This window comes from Dipodomys merriami, unplaced genomic scaffold, assembly GCF_024711535.1.
Source record: "Dipodomys merriami isolate MVZ:Mamm:240054 unplaced genomic scaffold, mDipMer1.0.p SCAF_30, whole genome shotgun sequence".
NCBI classification, from domain to species: domain Eukaryota; kingdom Metazoa; phylum Chordata; class Mammalia; order Rodentia; family Heteromyidae; genus Dipodomys; species Dipodomys merriami.
In genome coordinates this window covers 18,836,678-18,859,303 of record NW_027204493.1, presented here as the reverse complement: position 1 = coordinate 18,859,303, position 22,626 = coordinate 18,836,678, and the positions used below count along the sequence as shown (strand labels likewise).

The following is a 22,626-nucleotide window of genomic DNA, read 5'->3' as shown; positions in this document are numbered from 1 at the left end:
TCAGTCATTTGCAGAAGTGAACTAAACTTTGCAGATCACTGATGAAGTTAACTCCAAACCTGCAACCCACTAGAAGAGTTATGACTCCCCACATTAGTCTTAATTCTTTAGTTTTAATTCTTTACGTATATTTTACCTTATGTTTAAAGTGAAGACAATAATCCCAATCATGGTGATTGTGCAGATATGAAGTAAATGGTTAACACTCAGTAAATGGCAACTATCAGTAATTTAAGCATTACTAAAAAGGTATGGAGATTATGGGATGCTGTGAATGAAATGGAAGAAAAATGTATTCCTAAATTTGTATGACAAATTGAATGTGTAAATCTCAGACAAAAATAGCCACTGATTCTTTGACCCCAGAAATCCTATTTAAATTTGTTAAAGAATACAAAAGTGGCAGGGGGAGGGGGGGTAGGGGAGGGGGGAGTCAGGGAGGGGTAAATAGCTATGATAGAAAACAGAAAAAAAATCCATCAAAACCTGTGAAACTAAGCTGGGCACCAGAAGCCCAGGCCTACAATCTTATACAGGAGGATGAGATCTAAAGGATCAAGATTCAAAGCCAATTACAGTAGAAAAGTCCTTTAGACCTCATCTCCAAAGTAACCAGCAAAAAGCTGGGCTGGAGGCATGGCTCAAGTGGTTGACTGCTAGCCAATCAAGAAAGCTGAGCAAAAGCAAGGCCCTGAGTTGAAACTCTGATACTGGAAATAACAAAAAGGCCTAAAACTAAAGCCAATTTATCTGAAATACATAAAACAGACATGCTTTTCTCAGAGTACTGCTCAATAACCACTTGTCACATGAGAAAATTAGTGAATGGTACAGGATGAGATTAAAAAAAAAAAAAAAAAGCAAGCTCAGTAGTGCTGCTGGTCTACAAATCAGCATAGGTAGATGGAAAGAATCTATAGGTTCTCCAATCTATGTCCTGAGAAAATCCCAAGACATGAGAGCAATGGGGCTAAGATAAAGAAATGAATGATAAGGTCAAGTCCAAGTATGGAAATGTCACCTGTGCTCTACAGGAAATCCCGGTTATCACTAATGTGAACAGCCTCTGAGATGTCACACATCATCTGACATTCTGTGTTATGAAAACTAACAAACTAGATGAAACTTATAGTAAGAGGCTTCCTTCAGTTATTCTTTAATGTTACCACCTTCTGCTTTAATATTACTTTTTCTTTCCAATCTCATTACTACAGTTCAATAGGCTATCTTTCAAGGATTCTAGTAAATAAAGCTTATCTTCTACATGGTCACTACAGCCATTTCTCTTATAGCTCAAACTGCTTCATTTCTCTGTTCACTAAGTATCTAATATCTATAGAATTAGGTACAAACCATAAGCAGATAGTACTCAAGGCTTCTAGTAATCTGATCTTGTCTATTACCTCAGTAAAAACATTTTCTTCTTAAGTCAATCCACATGAAATTCAATCTCTGACATTTCCTACCCTTTCCTATTGCTGACCAGAAATACTCTTATCACTCTAAACTCATATTGCTCCCTCGAAGTGTTGATCAAATGCTTCCATTTACCTATCTCCCTAAATTCTACCAGTTAGAACCAAACACAGAGCACTCGGTTCTTTTTCAAGCACAGCTCTAACAGACTGAAAGTTGTTCTTATAACATGTTAAACATCTATCTATCCTCTGATCCAAGCTCTGAATAAGATTAGAAATATGAGTGTAATCCTTTTCTACATAACAATCTTTCAAATACTTGAAGCTCCTTCTAAATCTTCTCCTTACAGGGCAAACTTTCTCAAGAGTCACAGATGGTAAATATAAATACAATTTTTAGGAGTTTTCATCACCAAAACCACCCTACTTGGACACTAAATTTCCAATTATTTCCCTTAAAGTGTGGTGCACTGAACCAAACATTAAACTCTAAACTACAATTTTTTCATAAAATTCCTCAAACCCAGATATTCATGATGTCCACTGGCAAACAACTTAAAAATTCTTCAAGCCAGATTTGGTGATTCACACATACAATCCTACATTCAAAGCTAATCTGGGCTGAAAATCCACAAAATTCCATCTGTGTTAGTTTCTTGACTTCATCCTAGTTTATCATTCTAATTTCATTGGTAGGTGAAAATAGGATTGCAGTCCAGAAGGACCTAATCAGGAAGCATATGTCAAAAGCAACCAGTGCAAAGGAGAGCTAGAAAGGTGGCTTAGCAATAGGGCATCTGCCTAGCCAGTGCAAAGCCTAAGTCCAAAACTTACTGGCGCCAACAAAGATAAAATTTTATGCCAAGGGGCTGGGAAGGTGGCTCAGTGGTAGAGCGCTTGCCTTGCATGCCTGAGGCCCTGGGTTCAATTCCTTAGCACCACATAAGCAAAAAGAAAAAAGCTGGAAGTGGCGCTGTGGCTTAAGTGGTAGAGCGCTAGCCTTGAGCTGAAGAGCTGAGGGACAGCGCCCAAGCCCAGAGTTCAGGCCCCACGACCGGACCAAAAAAAAAAACAATTTATGCCAAGCAACATCACAGGACTTAGGCTATATAAAGCTAATGACTTGAAATCAGACAAATTGTTAGGACTCCAGGTATGGTAATCAATAAAGCTGGAACTACTTCTAACTACCTTCTTTTTCTTTTCTCTCTACCTCCCTCCCTCCTCTTTTCTTTTCTTTTTTTTTTTCTGTGCTAGTATTAGGGCTTCAATTCCTGAATTGAACATTACCCCTTAGTTTTTTCACTAAAGGCTGGTGTTCTTCTGGTTGATCCCTAGCTTCATTTTATTTATTTATTTATTTATTTATTTATTTATTTATTTATTTATTTATTTATTTATGTTTGGTGGTTAATTGAGAAAAGAATCTCATGGACTTTACTGTCCAGGGTAGCTTTGAACCAAATGTGATCCTCAGATCTCAGCCTCCTAAATAGCTAGGATTACAGGTGTGAGCCTCTGGTGCCCATAGTTCTAGCTACCTTCTTTAAAAGACATGGTCAGCACTCAAAGCCCACAGATGATTATCTATTAAAACAGTTCTAGCTCTGTGCCAGTGGCTCATACTTACAATACTAGATACTCAGGAGGCTGAGAGCTAAGGATCTCAGTTCAAAGCCAGTGTGCCACTATGGCTCAAGTGATAGAGTACTAGCCTTGAACAAAAGAAGCAGTCAAGGGCAGCACCCAGGCCATGAGTTCAAGCCTAAGGACCAGCACCAAAAACAAACAAAAATCATTTCTAAATTATATTCCTAGAAATATTGATATAGTATAATGATCTTTACATTTTTAGTGTGTATTTCTCATTTTTAGGAAAAAAGATCAATCCTTTTGGTTGTTCTCAATATGGTACAAGGTATTGTTACTATTCCAAATAATTTTATCACTAAATTTGAAAAAAGTCATACTAGTAAAGACCAAACATTTTTATTCCTTTACAATATATACTCATAAACACACTTAAAACATATTTTTACACTAAAAATATTTAACAAATTCTACATTTAAAGTGGGGTACAGCCAACATTGTGCAATTAATATTGTTGACTAGTCACAGGCTATTTAGTACAAATACTAAAAAATAATTTTAAATGAAGAAATACTAAGAAGCTAAAGACCATAAACTCAACATGTTAGATAAAAAAGACAACCCCATAAAGCTCCATAGGAAATGTACTCACTTATTACCTTACTCATATAATTGTAACCCCTCTGTACAGTATCTACAATAAAAAATATATATTATAAAAAAAGACAGCCCCCTGAAAAAACACAAAAAATATTAAAGGTCATACAAGAGAAAATAACATGAGGGGGTCTTATATCTGTTAAAGTTATCTGTAGTTTTAAAAAAATAAAAAACTTACCACTGAAGAAAACACCATGATTATATAAATTTTACGGTTGTTTATATGAAGCATCTAAGAAATAATACAAATTCTTAATAAACTCTTACAGAAAATTCACCAAAATTAAATAACTATACTACATGTTGATAGGGATGTGGAACAACTGAAACTTTTAATGCTGTTAAAAATTAGGGTACCAGGCTGGGAAGGTGGCTCAGTGGCACAGTGCTTGCTTTGCATGCATGAGGCCCTGGGTTCAATTCCTCAGCACCACATAAGCAGAAAAAGCCAGAAGTGGCGCTGTGGCTCAAGTAGTAGAGCACTAGCCTTGAGCTGAAGAGCTGAGGGACAACGGCCGGGCCCAGAGTTCAGGCCCCACGACCGGCAAAAAAAATAAAATAAAATAAAATAAAAATAAAAATATAAAAAATAAAAAAATAAAAAATAGGGTACTATAAATTTAGCTGCTTCTTAAAACAGTGGAATATACTCCTAGACATTCATAATAAACAGAAAAAGCCTAACTATACAAATACTAGTACAGGGCTGGGAAGGTGGCTCAGTGGCAGAGTGCTTTCCTTGCACGCATGAGGTCCTGGGTTCGATTCCTCAACCCCACATAAGCAGAAAAAGCCGGAAGTGGTGCTGTGGCTCAAGTGGTAGAGCACTAGCCTTGAGTTGAAGAGCTGAGGGACAGCACCCAGGCCCAGAGTTCAGGTCCCACGTCCAGCAAAAAAAAAAAAAAAAGAAAAAAAAAACAAATACTAGTACATAGATATTCATACTTTACTGTAATAGTCCCAACCTGGAAATAATTCAATTATCTATAAACAGGTGGGTGAATAGACAAACTAGGATATATCCATACAGTGGGACCTTAGAAATAAAAAATAATAAACTTTTGGAAACACACACACACACACACACACACACACACACACACACACACACACACACACACACACACACACACACACACACACACACACACACACACACACACACACACACACACACACACACACACACAAAGTTCAAGATAATTAAGTGAAAAAAGTCCAGGAAAAAAAAATAGGCATGCTATATACTTCCATAAAACTCTAGAAAATGCAAACTAATCCATTGTCAGAAATCAAGTTGTTGGGGACAGGAAACAGAAAGTAGCATATTCGCTGCATAACAAGTGTTTAAAAGCTCATTAAGGAAACAACCCTAAAATATTATAAAATAAATTATTGGAAAAGACTAGGTAAAACAAATTTAAGTGAGAAATTATATAACACAGTCAATATGTACAGGAAATAAAAAGAAACATAATTCTGAATAGTCTATGCTTTTCAATACTCGTGTTACAATTATCAATATTACTGTTACAATTATTGTCTCAAAATCAAGGCAAAAATACTAAATGAAAAGTTCTATTTTATCCATGGCCCTCCGGCTATTAGTATTAGAACTGCAAGACAAATTCAACTTTTTCTTCATCCAAATCTTGACTCACTTCATTTATTTGCTTGTTTATTTTGGCAGTACTGGGATTTGAACTCAGGGCCTCCAGCTTGCTAGCTATGTCTGTAGTAGTCCTTTTTGCTTTAGGGATTTTGGACCCCATTCCTCCTATTTACGCTTCCCATGTAACTGGATGACAAGCTGAGCTACCACACCGTTGTGCCCCAAACTTCCACGGTAGTGATGGAACAACATAGAAGTTAAGAATACCGTTACATGATGTGATTTCAACGGACGGGAGCCAACAAGTCCCCAACAACCCACTAGGCACTAATCTAGGCACGAATCCTGTAGAGAAACAACACTATTAGTCACATTTCTTAAAAGGAGTTCGAGGGAGGTCTTGGGGCACACGTTCCTGGGAAAAGAAACAGGATCAGAAAAGATCGGTGAGTGTGGCCTTTCTTCTGATAGGTGTTGGTTGTGATGAAGGGGAGGGGACGCGAGGAACCCCAGACTAGGCGCCACTGAGGAAGAGGAAAGTAGGGCGCTGAAGACACCCCTCTTCAATTACTCCACTCAACTGTCACAATCTCAGCATGGATTCAAGCAAAGCCCGTGTCCCAGAGGGGAAAACACCCTCTTCCCCCAGGGCAAGGACTAAGCTCTGCCCTAGGCGGGTGAGCGCGAGCCTCGCGGGCGCTGAGCTCCCAGGCAAGGCCCAGGGGGGGGGGGGCAAGGCCCCCGGCCCAGCCCGGAGTGAAGGGACACACCCGGGACGTCCCTTCCCGAGCCCCCGCGACGGCAGCGGGGCGCGTCACTGAACCCGACCGCGGTCGCTGGCACTTCTCTAACCGGGCTCCCAGGAGCTGACCTCGTTCTCGTCTCACCTCGCCAGTTCTTGTACTCCGGGACATAGTAGTACTTGTTCCCGAGGTGGTCTGTGCCCACGTGCTCCCTCACCTCCTTGGACAGTGTTCTCCACAAGGTGCCGAGCAGACCCCGGGACCAGCCCATGCCGGCAGCCCAGCCCGACTTCCCGCTGGAGTCTCCGCGGGTCTGCCGCAGCCCTTGGAAACCCCGCCCACTCGGCTGAAAGAGAGCAACGTAGTCCAGTCCCCGTGCCCGTCTAGTATCGACGCTTTCTATTGGTCCAGATCTATCACCGCCTGACCAATGGGAGGCTCTGCTGTTACAGCCCGGCCTCCAACCTCTGTCATGGCGGCGTCCAGTGTTGGCGCTGGTCTGTGGAAGCGGGATGATGGGCTTTTTGGTCTCTCGGCAAGCAGGTTTAGAGGACCCGCTTCGCTTCCGGAGAGCCGAGTCCACACGCAGGTAAAGAGCCCCTTAACCCTTTCCTCTAACCTTTCCGCAGTTGGAGCCCTGATTAAGGGCTGTATGGATCGGATCGGAGGCCAGTGCCCACAGAAGCCGGCGCTGTTGTGTGCTTGGGGGAAAGGGTGAAGATGATGACACTGCAACGACCTACTTTGCCTTGGAGTTTCCTTTATTCTGTTTTACTTTGCCGGAACCGGGGCTTGGACTCAGAGCCTCATATTCCGGCTCGGCGTTTTCACTCTCGCCTGGCAAACTACAGTTTGATCCGCACTCATAGCTGGGCTTTTTTGCTGTTTAATTGGAGATGAAGTGGCAAGGGACTTTTCTTCCTTGGCTGGCCTCCAAAAGTGATCCTCCACATCTCAGCCACTGGGTAGCTAAGATTACAGGCGTGAGCCAGCAGTGTCTGGTTTTTGCCTTGCAGCTTTCTATTCCACCTGGGAAATGATTGAAATTGAGAAAGTAAAGTTATATCAGGTATCTCGCTTGCCCAGTAGCGAGTTGACAGAAGCTTTTGGGCAGGAAGGTGGCAGATAGGTTGAAGGAAATGAAGAAATCTGGAAAACATTAAAGAAATAAAAACAGCAGTAAAATTGACTGGATAAGGCTGAAAAAGGAGTCGATAATGATTGCAAAATAGGTGCCTTGATTTCCAGATGTATGCCTTGTATTGGAGGTTAGTATCATATTCGTGACTTTCCAAAAGGAAAACAAGTTTTACTATTGATTTTTATTAATTTTGAGGGACACATGAAGATATTCACCTGTAGAGGGGAGGACATAGCTATATTAATAAATTCTCTGCTTGGGAAAACTGTCCTTTCATGTAAGATGATGTACAAAGTCAGGAGGAGAAGATCAGATCGTCCTACTATTTGTAGGAGTAAGAAAAAAAAGTAGCTCAGGGCTTAAAAAACAAAACAAAAAGGAAGAGACTGCGGAGGAATTCACAAAAAGTAACCATCAAATAAAAGGAAAACCTGGAAGGTGAGATGTCATAGATGGTGAAGGATGACAGTACTTGAGGTGAGAGCCATCATATGTGTGGGATGCTGGCTGCCATCTACTCCTCACCTACTTTGCCCTTAGTAGTCCTCTATCACATTATTTGGCTTTATTTAATTTTTAGTATAGTTTATTCCTACTGTAGTTACATAGTTCCTTACTACTATATTGGCTTTATTCTTTCCACCTAGGAGATAAATGAAACCATATTTTAGTCCCAAATCAGGGTTTGGCATAGTAGACCTTTATTAAGTGTAATGTGAATAACATTTATTCAGTAAACAGAGGAATTAGAAGTATGCTTCATTGAACCACCACAGTAATCACTAAGACCATGGTAAGAACAGTTTCTTATAAATGATAGAAATAAAACTAAGACTTTAGTGAATTGCATTAAAGAAAAGGAAATGGAGACTATTAACATTTACAACTTTTAATTTTTTTGTTGTTGTTTTGGTCGGTCATGGGGCTTGAACTCTGGGCCTGGGTGCTGTCCTGCAGCTCTTCAGCTCAAAGCTAATACTTTACCACGTGAGCCGTAGCACCACTTCTGGCTTTTTCTGCTTATGTGGTGCTGAAGAATTGAACCCAGGGCCTCATGCACTCAAGGCAAGCACTCTACCACTGAGCCACCTTCCCAGCCTGAAAAGAAATTTAATTTGATAGAAAAATCAAGGATTGCAGTTTGCTTGTTAACAACCTAATGGATATGATTTGTTCCCATATTCCAAAGAAAAAAATCTTGTCAGAGCACTACTTACTATTAGCAGAATAACAAAGTCCTCTGGAATTAGTAGTTAAATACAACTGAAAGATTTATTATCTCATGGTTCAAAATGCCAAAAATCTATATGTGACTTAACTAGGGCCTCTATCTGGTTCAGTGTCTCTCACAAGACCACAATCAAAATAATGGGTGGTGATGGCATAGTGGTATATTTCTGTGATCCCAGCACTCAAAAAGCAGAAACAGCCAGGGGCTTGCGGCTGTAATCCTAGCTACTGAGGAGGCTGAGATCTGAGGATCACAGTTCAAAGCCAGCCCCGGCAGGAAAGTCCATGAGACTCTTATCTCCAATAAACCACTTGAAAACCGGAAGTGGCGCTGTGGCTCAAGTGGTAGAGCGCTTGCCTTGAGCTGAAGAGCACTGGGACAGCTCCCAGGCCCAGAGTTCAAGCCCCACAACCAACCAAAAAAAAGCAGAAACAAGAAGGATACAGTAGAGATTAGGCTGATTTATATGAGGGGATAGGGGAAGGGGGTAGAAGGAGGTAGGAGACTAGGGATGTAGCTCAATGAAAGCACTTGCTTGCTAAGCCTGTACAACATCCTGGATTTAATACCCAGCACTGAAGAAAAGAATGAGATTGATTTGGGCTATACTTACTCAAAAGTTCATAGAGAACAGTCTGCTTCCTAACACTGTTAGGTGTTGTACATGGTTAACTTATGCACTAGCTTCGTGTGTGTGTGTGCATGTGTGCATGCACCCCAGGGCTTGAACACGGGGCCTGGGCTCCGAGCTTTTGGACTCAAGGCTACCACTGAAGCCACAACTCAATTTCCAACTTTTTGGCGGTTAATTGTAGATAGAGTCTCAAGGGCTTTTCTGCTCACATCAGAATCCTCAAATATCAAGACTCAGATATCAAGATTATAGGTGTGAGCCACCAGAGCCTGGCTAACCTGGCTTTTATCTGGAATTAACCATCTATTCCAAGAGGCTTTGTCGTTGGACAGATCACATCTGACTACTGGCTTCTGTCATAGCAGACAACTAATAGCAAGATTGAAGCCAGACTCTATTTATAACCTAATCCCAGAAGCATCATCTCACCATTTTTGTTATGTTCCAGTGTTCCAGTCATTAGAACTGGATCACTAAGGCTGGGAAGGTGGCTCAGTGGTAGTGTGCTTGCCTCACATGCATGAGGCCCTGGGTTCGATTCCTCAGCACCACATAAGCAGAAAAAGCTCAAGTGGTAGAGCTCTAGCCTTGAGCTGAATTGCTGAGAGACAGCACCCAGGCCCAGAGTTCAGCCATACAATTAAAAAAAAAAAAAGAAAAAGAAAAAAAGAACTGAATCACTATTTCTAGATCACATTCAGAGAGAGGGAATTACCTAATACTATGAGTAACAGGAGTTTGAGACCATTTTCTAGACTCCTCCACCACAACTGGGAAACAGACAGAAATGATAAATTGTTTTTTTGTGGGGGTCCGGTCGTGGGGCCTGAACTCTGGGCCTGGGCGCTGTCCCTCAGCTCTTCAGCTCAAGGCTAGCACTCTACCACTTGAGCCACAGCGCCACTTCCGGCTTTTTTCTTTTTGCTGATGTGGTGCTGAGGAATCAAACCCAGGGCCTCATGCATGCAAGGCAAGCGCTGTACCACTGAGCCACCTTCCCAGCCTGATAAATTGTTTTTAATACATATTAATCACTTCACTGTTTTCAGCATTTATAGGGCATTAGGTTTTATAATTTATGTGTCGAGAATGATAAATGTTAAATGAAAGTTTAACTAAATAAGTTCTTCCACTTGAGCCATACCTCCAGTCCAGTTTTTGTTACTGGCTAGTTGGAAATACAATCTTTCAAATTTTTCTGCCCAGACTGGCTTTGAACTGTGAAACTCTAGATCTCAGTCTCCTAAGTAGCTAGGATTCATGAGACACTGGAACTCAGCAATTTTTTTTTTAAGCCACATGTTGGTTAGTTATACATATAATTGGGGTTGCATCTTCTGCTGAATACTTTGTTAACTCCTATTAGTACAGAAATGATAGTAATTCCTTTTCAATTCACTCATCAATCTAATAGGCTAGAGTACATGAATATATCCAGATATTTTAGTTAATGCAAGAATTCGTGCAAAATGTATATGTGCTAAACTTGGTTCATCTCCTCTGATAATGTGATTTGTTTACTCCAAAGAGTTCTGCATTTCTTCCATTATGATTAGCAAGCTAAACATTAGAAAATAAGTGACCTTGCTAGTAATTTCAGCAAAATTAGCTTTACTTTTTTAAAACAAAAAGCATTACTAATATTTTCTGTAATGAAATCTAATGCATTAGGAATCTACTAGTATCAGCAACAATATAAACATGAGAGTTACTGAGGACCTGAAAAATGGAGTTTCTCGTGGTTTTTTAATTCCAAACCATGCTTGCCTGAGGAAGCAAGTAAGTATATGTCTTTGTCAAAATTCTGTGACCTGAATCTCTCACTTCATTAAAAACTAAATAAAATTTCACAATCAGGAGAGAATAGAGATTTCCTAGACAAAGCACTAGATGAATCTGTGTGTATGTATACAGATTTTATTTTTCTGTAGAATGTGATTTCTTGCTGAAAAAATACACTCTAGTGATCTCGCACATTTCATCTACCAGTTGTTTTGTGTGCTTATCAAAAGTCAGTATTTCTTCCTGACCCAATTAATGCCAGTTTTACTTAGTATTTAATTTTAATGTGTGCTGATGAAATATGCAAAAGAGGTGATTTTTGTGTGTGTGCTAGGGATCAAACCTCTAAGGCCTTGTGAATGGCAGGCAAGTCTAACTGTGTTAACTCCCCAGCTGAAAAGTTGATACTCTTCAAAAACTTACAAAATCATCAATCAAAACAAATGGAAAGGTATGACTGACGTGACTATTATAAAAGATATGAAACATAAGAATTAATACATGTAATGTAATTCTCTATGAAAAATAAAGTACCTAACTTTTTCATTCTGTACTTAAAATTATTTGCTTGTTTGGTATGTAAAATCTTTAGTATGCTTTTTTCAACTTCCATCAGACACCATGTGTTTTTGTTTACAATCCCTGAGTATATTTCAAGGGAAAAGAATTTTTTTATTTTACTCAGTTATTTACCATTTCTCTTGCTCTGTCTTCATACCTGATGTCTCAAGTTGACTTCTTACATAATTTCTTTTCTTTTGATGATCATTGACCAATTCATTTAGAATAGATTTGATGGCTCTAAGTTTCTGAAAAGAGATTGAAGTCATTCAAATCATTTTACTCTGTAGGAGTTTTGTCATTTTTCTCTGCTTGCGTTATAGTTGTCTAATTTTCAGCAGTTTGATTATAGTGTGTCTATGCATGGATTTCTCTATTTATCTTATCTAGCATTGCTTCTACTTCTTGAATATCGATTTATATCTTTTGCAACATAGAAAGTTTTCAGCCATTTTTTGTTTTGTTTTATTTTAAGGGTGGTGTACTTCAGCCATTTTTTTCCTCTCCTGGAACTCTAATGATATAAGTCTCAGTCCTGTTTTAATTATTCCTCTGGTCCCTGAGACTGTTCTTCACTCTCTCTGAGTCTTTTTGCACCCTGTGTTCATAGTTTGAGTAATTTAAATTGTTCTCTCCTCAAGTTTACTCTTTCTTCTGTCTGCTTTCATCTACTTTTGAGTCTACAGTTACAATAGTTTATATTGACAAATTCTAAGATTTCCATTTGGTTCTTTTGTTTATTGGCTAAACTAAACTTTATATTTTAACATTTGTTTCAATTGTGTTTGCCCTGTCTCATTCATTTCACAATGGCTGCCTTGAAGTCTTTATCAGGTGCTTCCAAAACCCATGTTATTATATAAAATTTGGCTTCTATTTACTTTTCCCATGCAAGTTACAATTTTCATGGTTCTTCATGTACAGAATAATTTTGATTGGATCCTGAACATGTTGGCTACCTTGTTAGATGTTGTTTCAGTCTATCAAGAATATTGATGTTTTGTTCAGGCTACAAGTTTATTACTTATATGTGGGCTGCCATTTTGACATCAGTTCAATTTTCACTGTATCTTCACATTTTAAAATTTTTGCCCAGGTGGTACTTAACTCAGATCAGTCAGTGACTAGATTAGATCCATGTATTCTTCATTGAAGAATAAGTCCTGTAATTAATAAGCAGTGGCTTCAGATTGCCTTCCTGAGCTGCCACCACCTCCCAGTTCTCTAGGATTCCCATTTTGGTCCTTCAGTCAGAAATTTGGGGCTTTGGTTTCTGTGTTTTACCACACATTTCCATGTTTGGGCTTAAGGTGTGTTCACAAGTGAAAAGGTTGTGTTTCCGCAAGTGAAAAGACTGATTAAAAAAACAATGAGAACCAGATTTGATGGTGCTTATCTGTAATGCCATCTACTCTGGAGGTTGAGATGGGAGGAGCTTAAGTTTAGGCCAGTCTGGCCAAAGTTACGGTTTGTATATGAAAGGTCTGGCACCTTTGATCAAGCAGTGGATCACATGCCTGGCATGTTGGAGGTGTCCCTACTAACAAAGCAAAACAATGTGTTTTTACTCTACTCTCTTGGGATCAGAGTTCTATTCAAAAGAGAAAATTCATTTTATTTAAATACCTTTGTTACCTCAACATATTTTGTATTTCTACTTGTTTTTAATAGACATTTAAGAGAACTTTAAAAAATTCTGTAATTTAAGCTTTAGCCCATAAGTATCCTGTTAAGTCTATTAGCATTTAACTTTGTTCATGAAAATTTGTTACTAAACTTTTTTAACTGATGAACTTTTTAATATTTATGGTGAGCTTGTTATGTAATTTTTAAGGTTTATAGAAAGTTTTACCTTTAAATATGTGATAGAAGAGTTAAGCATATACTTATGATTTTTGTGTTATATGTGAATTTTTATGTTATATGTGGAGAAATAAAAAAATTGTTGTATTAAGTTGTTTAATTTTATCTCTTTTTCCTCCCTTTTAATTTTTAAAGGGTACTGGGACTGGAGTTAAACAAAGACAGAGATGTTGAAAGAATTCATAGCAGTGGCATTAACACCCTTGACATTGAACCTATTGAAGGGAGATAGTAAGTTCATTATACCTGTATTATCATTTGTCTTTCTAAATGAAATGTGAATAATGTTGCCTTTTTAGATTAATTAGTAGAAATTTCATTTTTAAAAGGTAAAAATTCTAAATTTTAGAATCTAAATTTTAATTCTAAAAATTCTAAATTTTATCATTTGTCAGTATTAATCATTGTTAATTTTTATGGTATTATTAAAGTTCAATATAGAACATCACATCTATATTACATCTATATCACAAGACATTGCTAAATAGACATTTCCAAACTACTTTGCATAAATATATTCATTGATAAATCAATAAACATTCAATTTATTTTGAGGTCAAGGACACATCTTTAGGTGATATTTGTAAAACATGATTTCTACTTTCAAGGCATTAAATGGTAAAGCAAATATAAAAATAAAAGTGTATTTTAAATTTGAAGCAAACAATTTTAAGTTTCTCCTAGCTTTACCACTTAACCAGTTTTGTGATCTTTACAGTTGACCTAACTTCAAATTTTCAATTGCCTTTGCTATAGTACCTACTACCTAACATTTTTATAAGCAGTAATTGAGAAAATATATAATCATTGCCCAAGCAACAGTTGAAGTACTTGGAAAAATGAAAATCTGAATATTTTACTCTGTTCACAACTCATCATCACAGCACTGTATTAGTCTTACAAGTAAAAAAGTTAAGAGTCAGAGGATACATCTCAGTGGTAGAATGTGTGCTTAGCATGCACAAGGCTCAGATTGCAATCCTAGCATCAAAAGTAAAAAAATAAAGAAAAAAATGTCAGAAAGAGAGATAGGAAGGCTGAGGAAGGGAGGAACGATTCAAAACTCTAAAGCCCTTCATGTGAGCTATAATTAAACCATATGTAAAACTAAAGAAAATAGTTTGCTCTTTTATGGTTTGTTTGGCATTTTATTTTAGAGTGACTGATCATTTATATTAAAATATAATAAGAAATGTTTAACTTAGCTTCTGCCATAGTCTCAGCTATTTTTATATGGGAAACATATGCAATAAACAGAATCTTTGAGTGTGTGGTTAAAATTTAAAGGATGCCCAGCCATAATTCTTTAGTTTTCCTAACTTTTCCAATCTTAACATAACACTTCTTATTCAAGGACAGCTGTGTGGCACTCATTTATAAATATAAACAGACATGATTAGCAAGGGCTGGCTGGTTTTTTTTAGTCTTAGATGCTGACAGAAATAAACCAAAAACACTCAATACTGTTAATGCAGCCAACCTTTTGACATAGTGATTGGTTATGTGCCCTGTTAAGTCTATCAAGCCAGTAGGCTACCAGGCAGAATGAATAGGAAATGTGGGGAATTATAGAGTATATACATATGGAATATATTTGAGAAATATAAGCTGAGGAAAATAATAGAGCATATAGGGGAAAATTTAAAGGCTTGTGATGGTGGGGTTTTTTTTTTTCTTTTTCTTTTTTTCTTTTTTTTTTCTGCCAGTCCTGAGGCTTGATCTTGGGGCCTATACCTGAGCTCTTTTACTCAAGACACGAGCTCTATCTACCACTTTGAGCTATAGCTCTACTTCCTGTTTTCTGGTGATTAATTGGAGTCTCACAAGACTTTCCTGCCCAGACTGGCTTCAAATTGCAATCCTCAGATCTCAGCCTCCTGAGTAGTTAGAATTATAGGTGTGAGCCACCAGCACCTGGCTGCTTTTCCTCTTTATTACATGGAAAAACTACAACTATTTATTTTATTGTTTGCAAAGACATGTATTTTGCATTAAACCCCTTAAAATATAAGTGAATGTTTAATAGAACTTTGTACTGCAAAAATCATACAGATATTCAAAATATCTTAATATTTACTATCCACCTTCAGTGTTGTAGTCATGCCGCTGAAAATCAGAGTAGAAATCAGAATACACAAATCTGGAAGGAAGCATTTACCTTAAAAATTAAATATCATTTTAAGAAGACTATCTAAAAAAATTGCATGTTAACAGGTTCAGCTACAGATGGGAGGTACATTTGCATATCATTCTCTGAAGCTTAAAGTTTCTGTCTTCTATATTAATTTCATTCACTTTTAAAACCATGTTTTCTTTTCTATATTAAAACATAAAACCAATATTACTTAATATGATCTCTCCATCATAGTTAAACGATGTCAGTGCCATCAGATATTTCATATATGAAATTAGTTAATTTCAATAATGGTTCAAATTCTTTATCCAATTAATAGAATCAAGCAAAAACTTATTAATGAGGACCCATTAACAAAATAAAATTGTAAAGTACATTATTATAAATACCAGTGAAATTCATTTAAAAATTCATCTATAGAGAAAAATGAGGTAAGGGGTAACAAGTTAGACAAGAAATGTAATCACTTCCTTATTTATATAACTAACCCCTCTTTATATCACCTTGACAATAAAATTTTAAAAATTAACTCAAAAAATTCACCTATAGAAATAATTGTTTTAGATTGATGATTTACTTACAGTGTCATAGTAAAAATCAAAACTAATATTAAAGTATGAACCAGAAATCTTTTGGGGCCAGAGGCTGTTGGCTCAGATCTGAGGATCTCAATTCAAAGCCAGCCTGGACAGATATATCTGAGAGATTCTTTATCTCTATTTTACTAGCAAAAAGCCAGAAGTGGATATTTGGCTTGAGTGGTTGAGTGGTAGTCTTAAACAAGAAAGCTAAGTGAAAGCAGCAAGGGCCCTATATTAAAACACTGTAGCAGCACACAAAAAAATCTTTTGAGAATTTGTGGTATCATGTCATTCTCAACTGTGTTTAAACATTTTGTCAATCAAAATTAAAAGTTTAGTTATTTAAATTCACTATTATTTCTGTTTTTTTAACTGAGCCACAAAATCATTTAAAATTGGATTAAAGTCAAAGTCAGTATAAAAATATTCTAAAACCAAAGCAAATACTGTCAGTGAGTAGTGCCCAGTAGGTATAAAACATGAGAATATTGACCTACTATTTCAAGCAGCTAACTTTATTTTAAAAGATGAAACCTGTAGAACAATTGCAAAAATGAGAGGATCAAACTCAAGGTTAAAATTATTTCAAAGTGAAGACTAAGCTGGGTACCGGTGGCTCATGCCTGTAATCCTAGCTACTCAGGAGGCTGATTGCAGTTTCCCTGAACTCTTATCTCCAATAAACTACCAGAAAACTGGAAGTGGCGCTGTAGCTCAAGTGGGAGAGCACTTAGGCCCAGAGTTCAAACCTCACAACAGACAAAAAAAAAAAAAAAAAAAAAGAAAAATGAAGGCTAAAAGCAGAAAGAATACAAACAAATAGGGGTTGTAGGAGGGGACTCAGGTGGTAGAGCATCAGGTAGTTAGCAAAAGTCAGGTCAAGAGTTCAGATCCTGTTCTAGGACAAAATAAGTGAATAAATATAAGAATTAATGCTTTAGAAATGTGACTATCATATTGATCCTGATTAAAACTAAGCATATGTGTGATTTTGTGTACTACTTGTCTTTCCTATGATAGTTTAACACTCCCAAGAGAACAGGAACTAGCTTACCTTGTTCTTAGATATTAGCAGAGTACCTTACATATTGTAAGTAGGTACTCAGCTGAAGGTCAGTGCATCTATTCATAAGAGAAGTAAGGAAGCTACTTTAAAAAGAACTTGGTGTTGTACTATCACATCAACTTTGTGATTTAAGGGCAATAGTCTCTTTGTCCCCCATTTCTTCTTACAGATGTAGAAAGGCTTGGTTAGGTGATATAATTCACTCAGGGTCCGATAGCTGCTATCAGTAATGGCTAATCTGACTCACTTTTCATTTAGCATAGGTAAAAGTACAACATTTAATGTAACTTTGTAATAACTTTAGAATAAAATTTTCTGTTTTGTACCAGTTCTAGGACTTAAACTCAGGTTCTGGGCTCTGTCCCTGTAATGCTTTGCTCAATACAAGTGCTTTTACCACTTGAGCTGCAGCTCCACTATTAGCTTTTTTTTTTTTTTTTTTTAAAGGTTAATTGGAGATTGGAGTCTTACAGACTTTTCTCTCTCCTCAGATCTTAGCCTCCTGAGTAGCTAGGATTGTGGTCATGAGCCACCAGCACATGGTTATTTTACTTTCTTTAGTCACAATATTTCTACAGATAATAAAATTAAGAAAGTTTAGTTTATTGATGTCTTTTAGTGAGAATTAATTATATACTTATGTTCTTAATACAGTTAGACATTTACAAACCAATTTTCAGAAATACACATTCATCATACATAAATGGACTTCATAAAATGGTAAATTAATGTGACCTTTTTTATTATCAGCATGTTATCAGGTGGTTCAGATGGTGTGATTGTACTATATGACCTTGAGAACTCCAGCAGACAACCTTATTACACATGTAAAGCAGTCTGTTCCGTTGGCAGGTGTGTATCTTAAATGTAATTTATAAATTTGAAAATAGCTGAATACTTTTGCATTGAATGCAAAACATGAAAATAGCAGCCTTGAATTGCTTAACCAAATTGCTTCAATGACATTATTACATAGATAGCTTTGACAGTATCAGGAAAATAACGGAAATTCAAGTATAGAACTTATTTTTATTATGGCATTTCCCAAACACCTTTGATGTCAGTTCTTTTCTATTAGCATATACTGATTATTCAAAAGGATTTCATTATAGTATTTAATTCATATGTTATTTTAATCAAATTAATCCCTCTGTAACTTTTACCCCCTTACCTGTAGTTTGAACAGTTTTTAATGAGTTGAATTCTTCTGTTTTCATATATACATATGAAATACTTAATCATATTCACTCTGCTATTTCCCACCTCCAAACAATCCTTTTTTACAATCCTGTCATATTTTTTTTTTAAGGTGTAGATTCTTCATGTAAGAAAGAGCATTGAGATATTTGTCTTTCTCAGTCAGGCTTACTTCACTTAATATGGTGGTGAGTTTCAATTCCATCCATTTTCCCATGAACAACATAATACCATTCTTTATGGCTGAGTAATAAATACCCTATTGTGTGTATACACTACATCTGTGTCCTTTCATTCAGTGATAGACACCTAGACTGATTCCCTAGTGTTACTGTTATAAATAGTACTGTGATAGATATGGGCATGCAGGTGTTTATGTTTTATGTTGACTTACTTATGCCCAGGAATGGTGTAGCAGGATCATATGATAATTCAGTGTTTCCTTTCTTGAGGATACTCCATACAGATTTTCATTGTGGCTGTCCTAATTTGCATTCCCATCAACAGTACATAGAGTTCTGTTTTCCTCCCACATCCTCATCAGAATTTGTCATTTGTTTTCCTGATATTTGTCATTCAGACTTGAGATGAGATGGAATCTCAGTGTAATTTTGATTTGCATTTCCTTTTTTCCTTTTTCATTAAGGATAGTGAACATATTTTTGCGTATTTATTTACCATTTGAACTTCTTTCAACATTGTCTGCTCAATTCATTGCCCATTTATTTTATTTATTGTATCTTTTGGAACTTAATTTTTAAGCTTTTATATATTTTAGATATTAGTCCATTATCTGACGAAAAGATGGCAAAGACTTGCTCCAGTTTCCTTGGTTAGGTAAAAGCTTTTAATTTGATACGATCCTATTTGTAAATTCTTATTCTTATTTCCTGAGCAATTGGAGTCTCATTCAGACGGCTGTTATCTGTGTGCATATCTTTAAGGATTTTTCCTATGTTTTCCTATAGTAGTTTCAAAGTTTCAAGTATAACATTTAGATCGACTTTGAATCCATTTTGCACATGGTGAGAGACAGTGGTGATAGTTTCACTCTTTTTCCTGTAGATAGTTTTTCCAACACTATTTGTTGAAGAGACTATCTTTCTCCAACATGTTTCTGGTATTTATGTTGAAATTCAGTGTCTAGATCTGTGTAGGCTTATTTGTAGAACTTCTTTTCTGTTGATCTATGTGTCTCTTTTTGTGCCAGCACCATTCCATTTTTGTTACTATGGCTCTTTATAGTCAGAACTGCCTTGGCTATTTGGGTCTTTTGTGCTTCCATATGAATTTAAGGATTAATTTTTCTTTTTCTGTGAAAAGTGATAGAATTTTTATGGAAATTGCATTGGACCTATAGAGTGCTGTCAATAGTGTAACTGTTTTCACAACATTAATTCTACTGGCCCACAGCATGAAAGGTCTTTCCATCTTCAAATGTCTTAAATTTTTTTCATCAAAGCTTCATGGTTTTCATTGTAGAAGTATTCCACCATCTTTGTTAGGTTTATTCCTATGTACTTAATTTTTTTAGGCTGTTATGAATGGGATATTGTTTTCCTGATTTTTTTTTTCTTAGCCTAATCATTGATGGTGTACAAAAAAGCTACTGTTGTATTTTTGTTTTGTGCCAGTCCTGGGGCTTGAACTCAGGGTTTGAACACTGTCCCTGAGCTTTTTTGCTTAAGGCTAACACTCTACCATTTGAGCCATAGCTCTACTCTGGCTTTATTGTGGTTAATTGGAGACAAGAGTCTTGCAGACTTTTCTGCCCCTGCTAACTTTGAATTGTGATCCTCAGATCTCTTCCTCCAGAGAAGCTAGGATTATAAGTGTGAGCTAATAGTGCCCAACAAAGCTATTGATTTTTATATGTTTACTTTGTGTCCTCCTATTTTGTCAAAAGTTGTTTGTTTGTTTTTTAAATCAGATCTAAAGAGTATTTTGATGGCCTTTTCTTGTTCACCCCTATATTTCTTTATTTTACCTTATTGCTTTAGCTAATAATTCATGTATTTTTATATTGAGTATGAGTAGATCCCAGGTACTGGTGTCAGATGGGCAAAAGGTTCACAAGACCCTGTCTCAAGCAAAAAAGCATACTCTGTGATACCACCTATCTATACCAGCAGAAAGTGTACATAGGATAATCATGGTCCAGGCTGGCACAGATAAAAGGCAAGACTCTATCCCAACCAGAGTAAAAAGGATTTGAGAGCATGGCTAAACTGGTATAGCCCCTGTCTAACAATAAGAAAATCTTGAATCCAAACTCCAGTACCACACACACACACACAAATAGAAAGAAGGAAGATTGACTTCAGAGAGTGAGTAAGCATGACATTCTCACTTTAGAGAAAATAGTTTGTTTTTCCATATTTAATATGATAGTGGCTTTAGGTTCATTGTAGCCTTTATTATATTGATTATGTTCCTTTGCCTAACTAATTCAGAGTATTTATCATGAATAGATGTTAGATTTTGTCAAAGGCTTATCCTGCATTTACCGAGATAATCACCATTATTTTATTTATGTACTGTATTACATTTATTGAGTTGTGTATATTGAGTAATTTTTTTAATCCTTGGGGTGGAAACTAACTTGATCATAGAATATGATCATCTTATTACAACTTCGGTGGGGGGGAAGGGGGAGTGAAGGGGGAGGGGGTGGGGGTGGAGAAGGGAAGGGATGGGAAAAGGCAACAATGCTTGATAAGAAATGTACTCACTATCTTGCCCATGTAATTGTAACCCCTCTGTATGGTATTTTCACAATTAAAAATAAAAAAGAGTATGATCGTTTTAATGTGTTGTAGAATTTGGTTTTCAAAGATTTTATTGAGAATTTTTTATGAATGTTATCAAGGAAATTGGACTATACTTTTTCTTAATATATATTTTTTATTGTAAAGATACTGTACAGAGAGGTTACAGTTACATGAATAAGGTAGTGAGTACATTTCCTTTTGAGAATTGTTACCCCCTCCGTTGTTTTTCCCCTACCATCCCTTCCCTCCCCCCTCCCAAACTCCTCCTTCCCCACCCCACCCCCCGAAGTTGTAAAGTTCATTTTCAACATAGTGTCTTGTTCATCTTCTTATTGTTACACTGGGTTGACCTGTATCCTTATTTCAGCATTTTGTTATTTCCCTTCCCCTCCCCAAATTAGAAAAATGTATATATAAGATGCAAGGCACCAACATCAAATACAGTGAAAATGGGTTATACCATGGAGAAAAAACATAAAAAGGAAACAAAAGAAAAATCACATAGTATATTATAAATACATTAAAAACAACAGCAACAAAGATAAAACTTCTTGTGTCCCTATCTTGGGGTTCAGTTCACTTAGCATCATCTTATATGGTCATATATACATAGCTTTTGACCTTTTCTGCTTGTCTTAGACACATACTAGTTACTTCAAATAAGGGAAACCATGGGATCTATGTTTCTCTGGACCTGGCTTAATATAATTTTTTCAAGTCTTTCATTTCCTAACAAATGGGGCACTGTCATTCTTTCTGATGGAGGCATAGAATTCCAGAGAGAGAGAGAGAGAGAGAGAGAGAGAGAGAGAGAGAGAGAGAGTGTGTGTGTGTGTGTGTGTGTGTGTGTACACATCACATTTTCTTGATCCATTCATCTATTGAAAGGCATTTGTATTGGTTCCATATCTTAGCTATAGTGAATAAGGCTGCAATAAACATAGTTGTGCTGGTAGCTTTAGTATGGCCTTATTTGTACTCGTTTGGGTAAATGTCCAAAAGTGGGATTGCTGGATCATAGGGGAACTCTATGTGTAATCTTCTGAGAGAGTTCCATACTGCTTTCCAAAGTGGTTGAACAAGTTTACACTCCTGCCAACAATGCAATAGGGTTCCCTTTTGGCCACATCCCCTCTAGCATCTGTTGTTATTATTTGATTATATCCTTATCTGGTTTTGGTGTAAGGTAATACTGGCTTCATACAATGAGTTTGTTAACATTTCTTCCTTTTCTATCTTGTGAAATAGTTTCAGAAGCATTAAAAGTCTGGTATAGCTCATCAATGAATGTTTCACCTTGGACATTTTTTGTTGGGTGTCTTTAACTGCTTCAGTCTATGTGTGTTAAAGATTTTTGTAAGCAGATTGTATCCTATTGGTAGATTATAAAAATCTAGAAATTAATTCTTCCTGTATTTTTTCAGTTTATTAAAATAAAAGTTTTCAAAGAATTCTCTAATGCTCTTCTGAATTTTGGTATTTATTGTGATTAATTTTGGTATTTATTATGATTAATTATCCCTAATTAATTTCAGGTCTTCTTAGCCAGGAAGGCCAAATACTATGTCAGTAACAGGTCTGTCACTTTGTTTCCTCTGTATCTCCCAGGTGCTTCCTTTACAGGATGGTATCATATGAGAG

At 36.7% G+C, this 22,626-nt stretch overlaps 2 protein-coding genes across 5 annotated transcripts in view; one reads left to right on the top strand and one right to left on the bottom strand.

The window, feature by feature from the left end:
• Positions 1 to 6,370, bottom strand: part of Ndufaf2 (NADH:ubiquinone oxidoreductase complex assembly factor 2) — a 109,904-nt gene extending 103,534 nt beyond the window's left edge. Inside the window, exon 1 of one of the 2 annotated variants that reach the window (XM_070041238.1) lies at positions 6,169 to 6,370. In XM_070041238.1, the coding sequence (XP_069897339.1) occupies positions 6,169 to 6,295 (127 nt within the window). In that variant the 5' untranslated portion in view covers positions 6,296 to 6,370. Of the gene's footprint in view, positions 1 to 6,152 lie in introns of both variants that reach the window. The other variant, XM_070041239.1, reaches the window with a different exon arrangement.
• Positions 6,371 to 6,488: 118 nt separating this feature from the next.
• The window catches only part of Ercc8 (ERCC excision repair 8, CSA ubiquitin ligase complex subunit), a 46,763-nt gene continuing 30,625 nt past the window's right edge, over positions 6,489 to 22,626 (top strand). The window contains exons 1-3 of one of the 3 annotated variants that reach the window (XM_070041234.1): positions 6,489 to 6,613; positions 13,372 to 13,467; positions 17,768 to 17,869. In XM_070041234.1, coding sequence (XP_069897335.1) covers positions 6,537 to 6,613; positions 13,372 to 13,467; positions 17,768 to 17,869 — 275 coding nt within the window. In that variant the 5' untranslated portion in view covers positions 6,489 to 6,536. Of the gene's footprint in view, positions 6,614 to 13,371; positions 13,468 to 17,767; positions 17,870 to 22,626 lie in introns of those variants that run through there. The other 2 variants (XM_070041235.1, XM_070041236.1) reach the window with 2 other exon arrangements.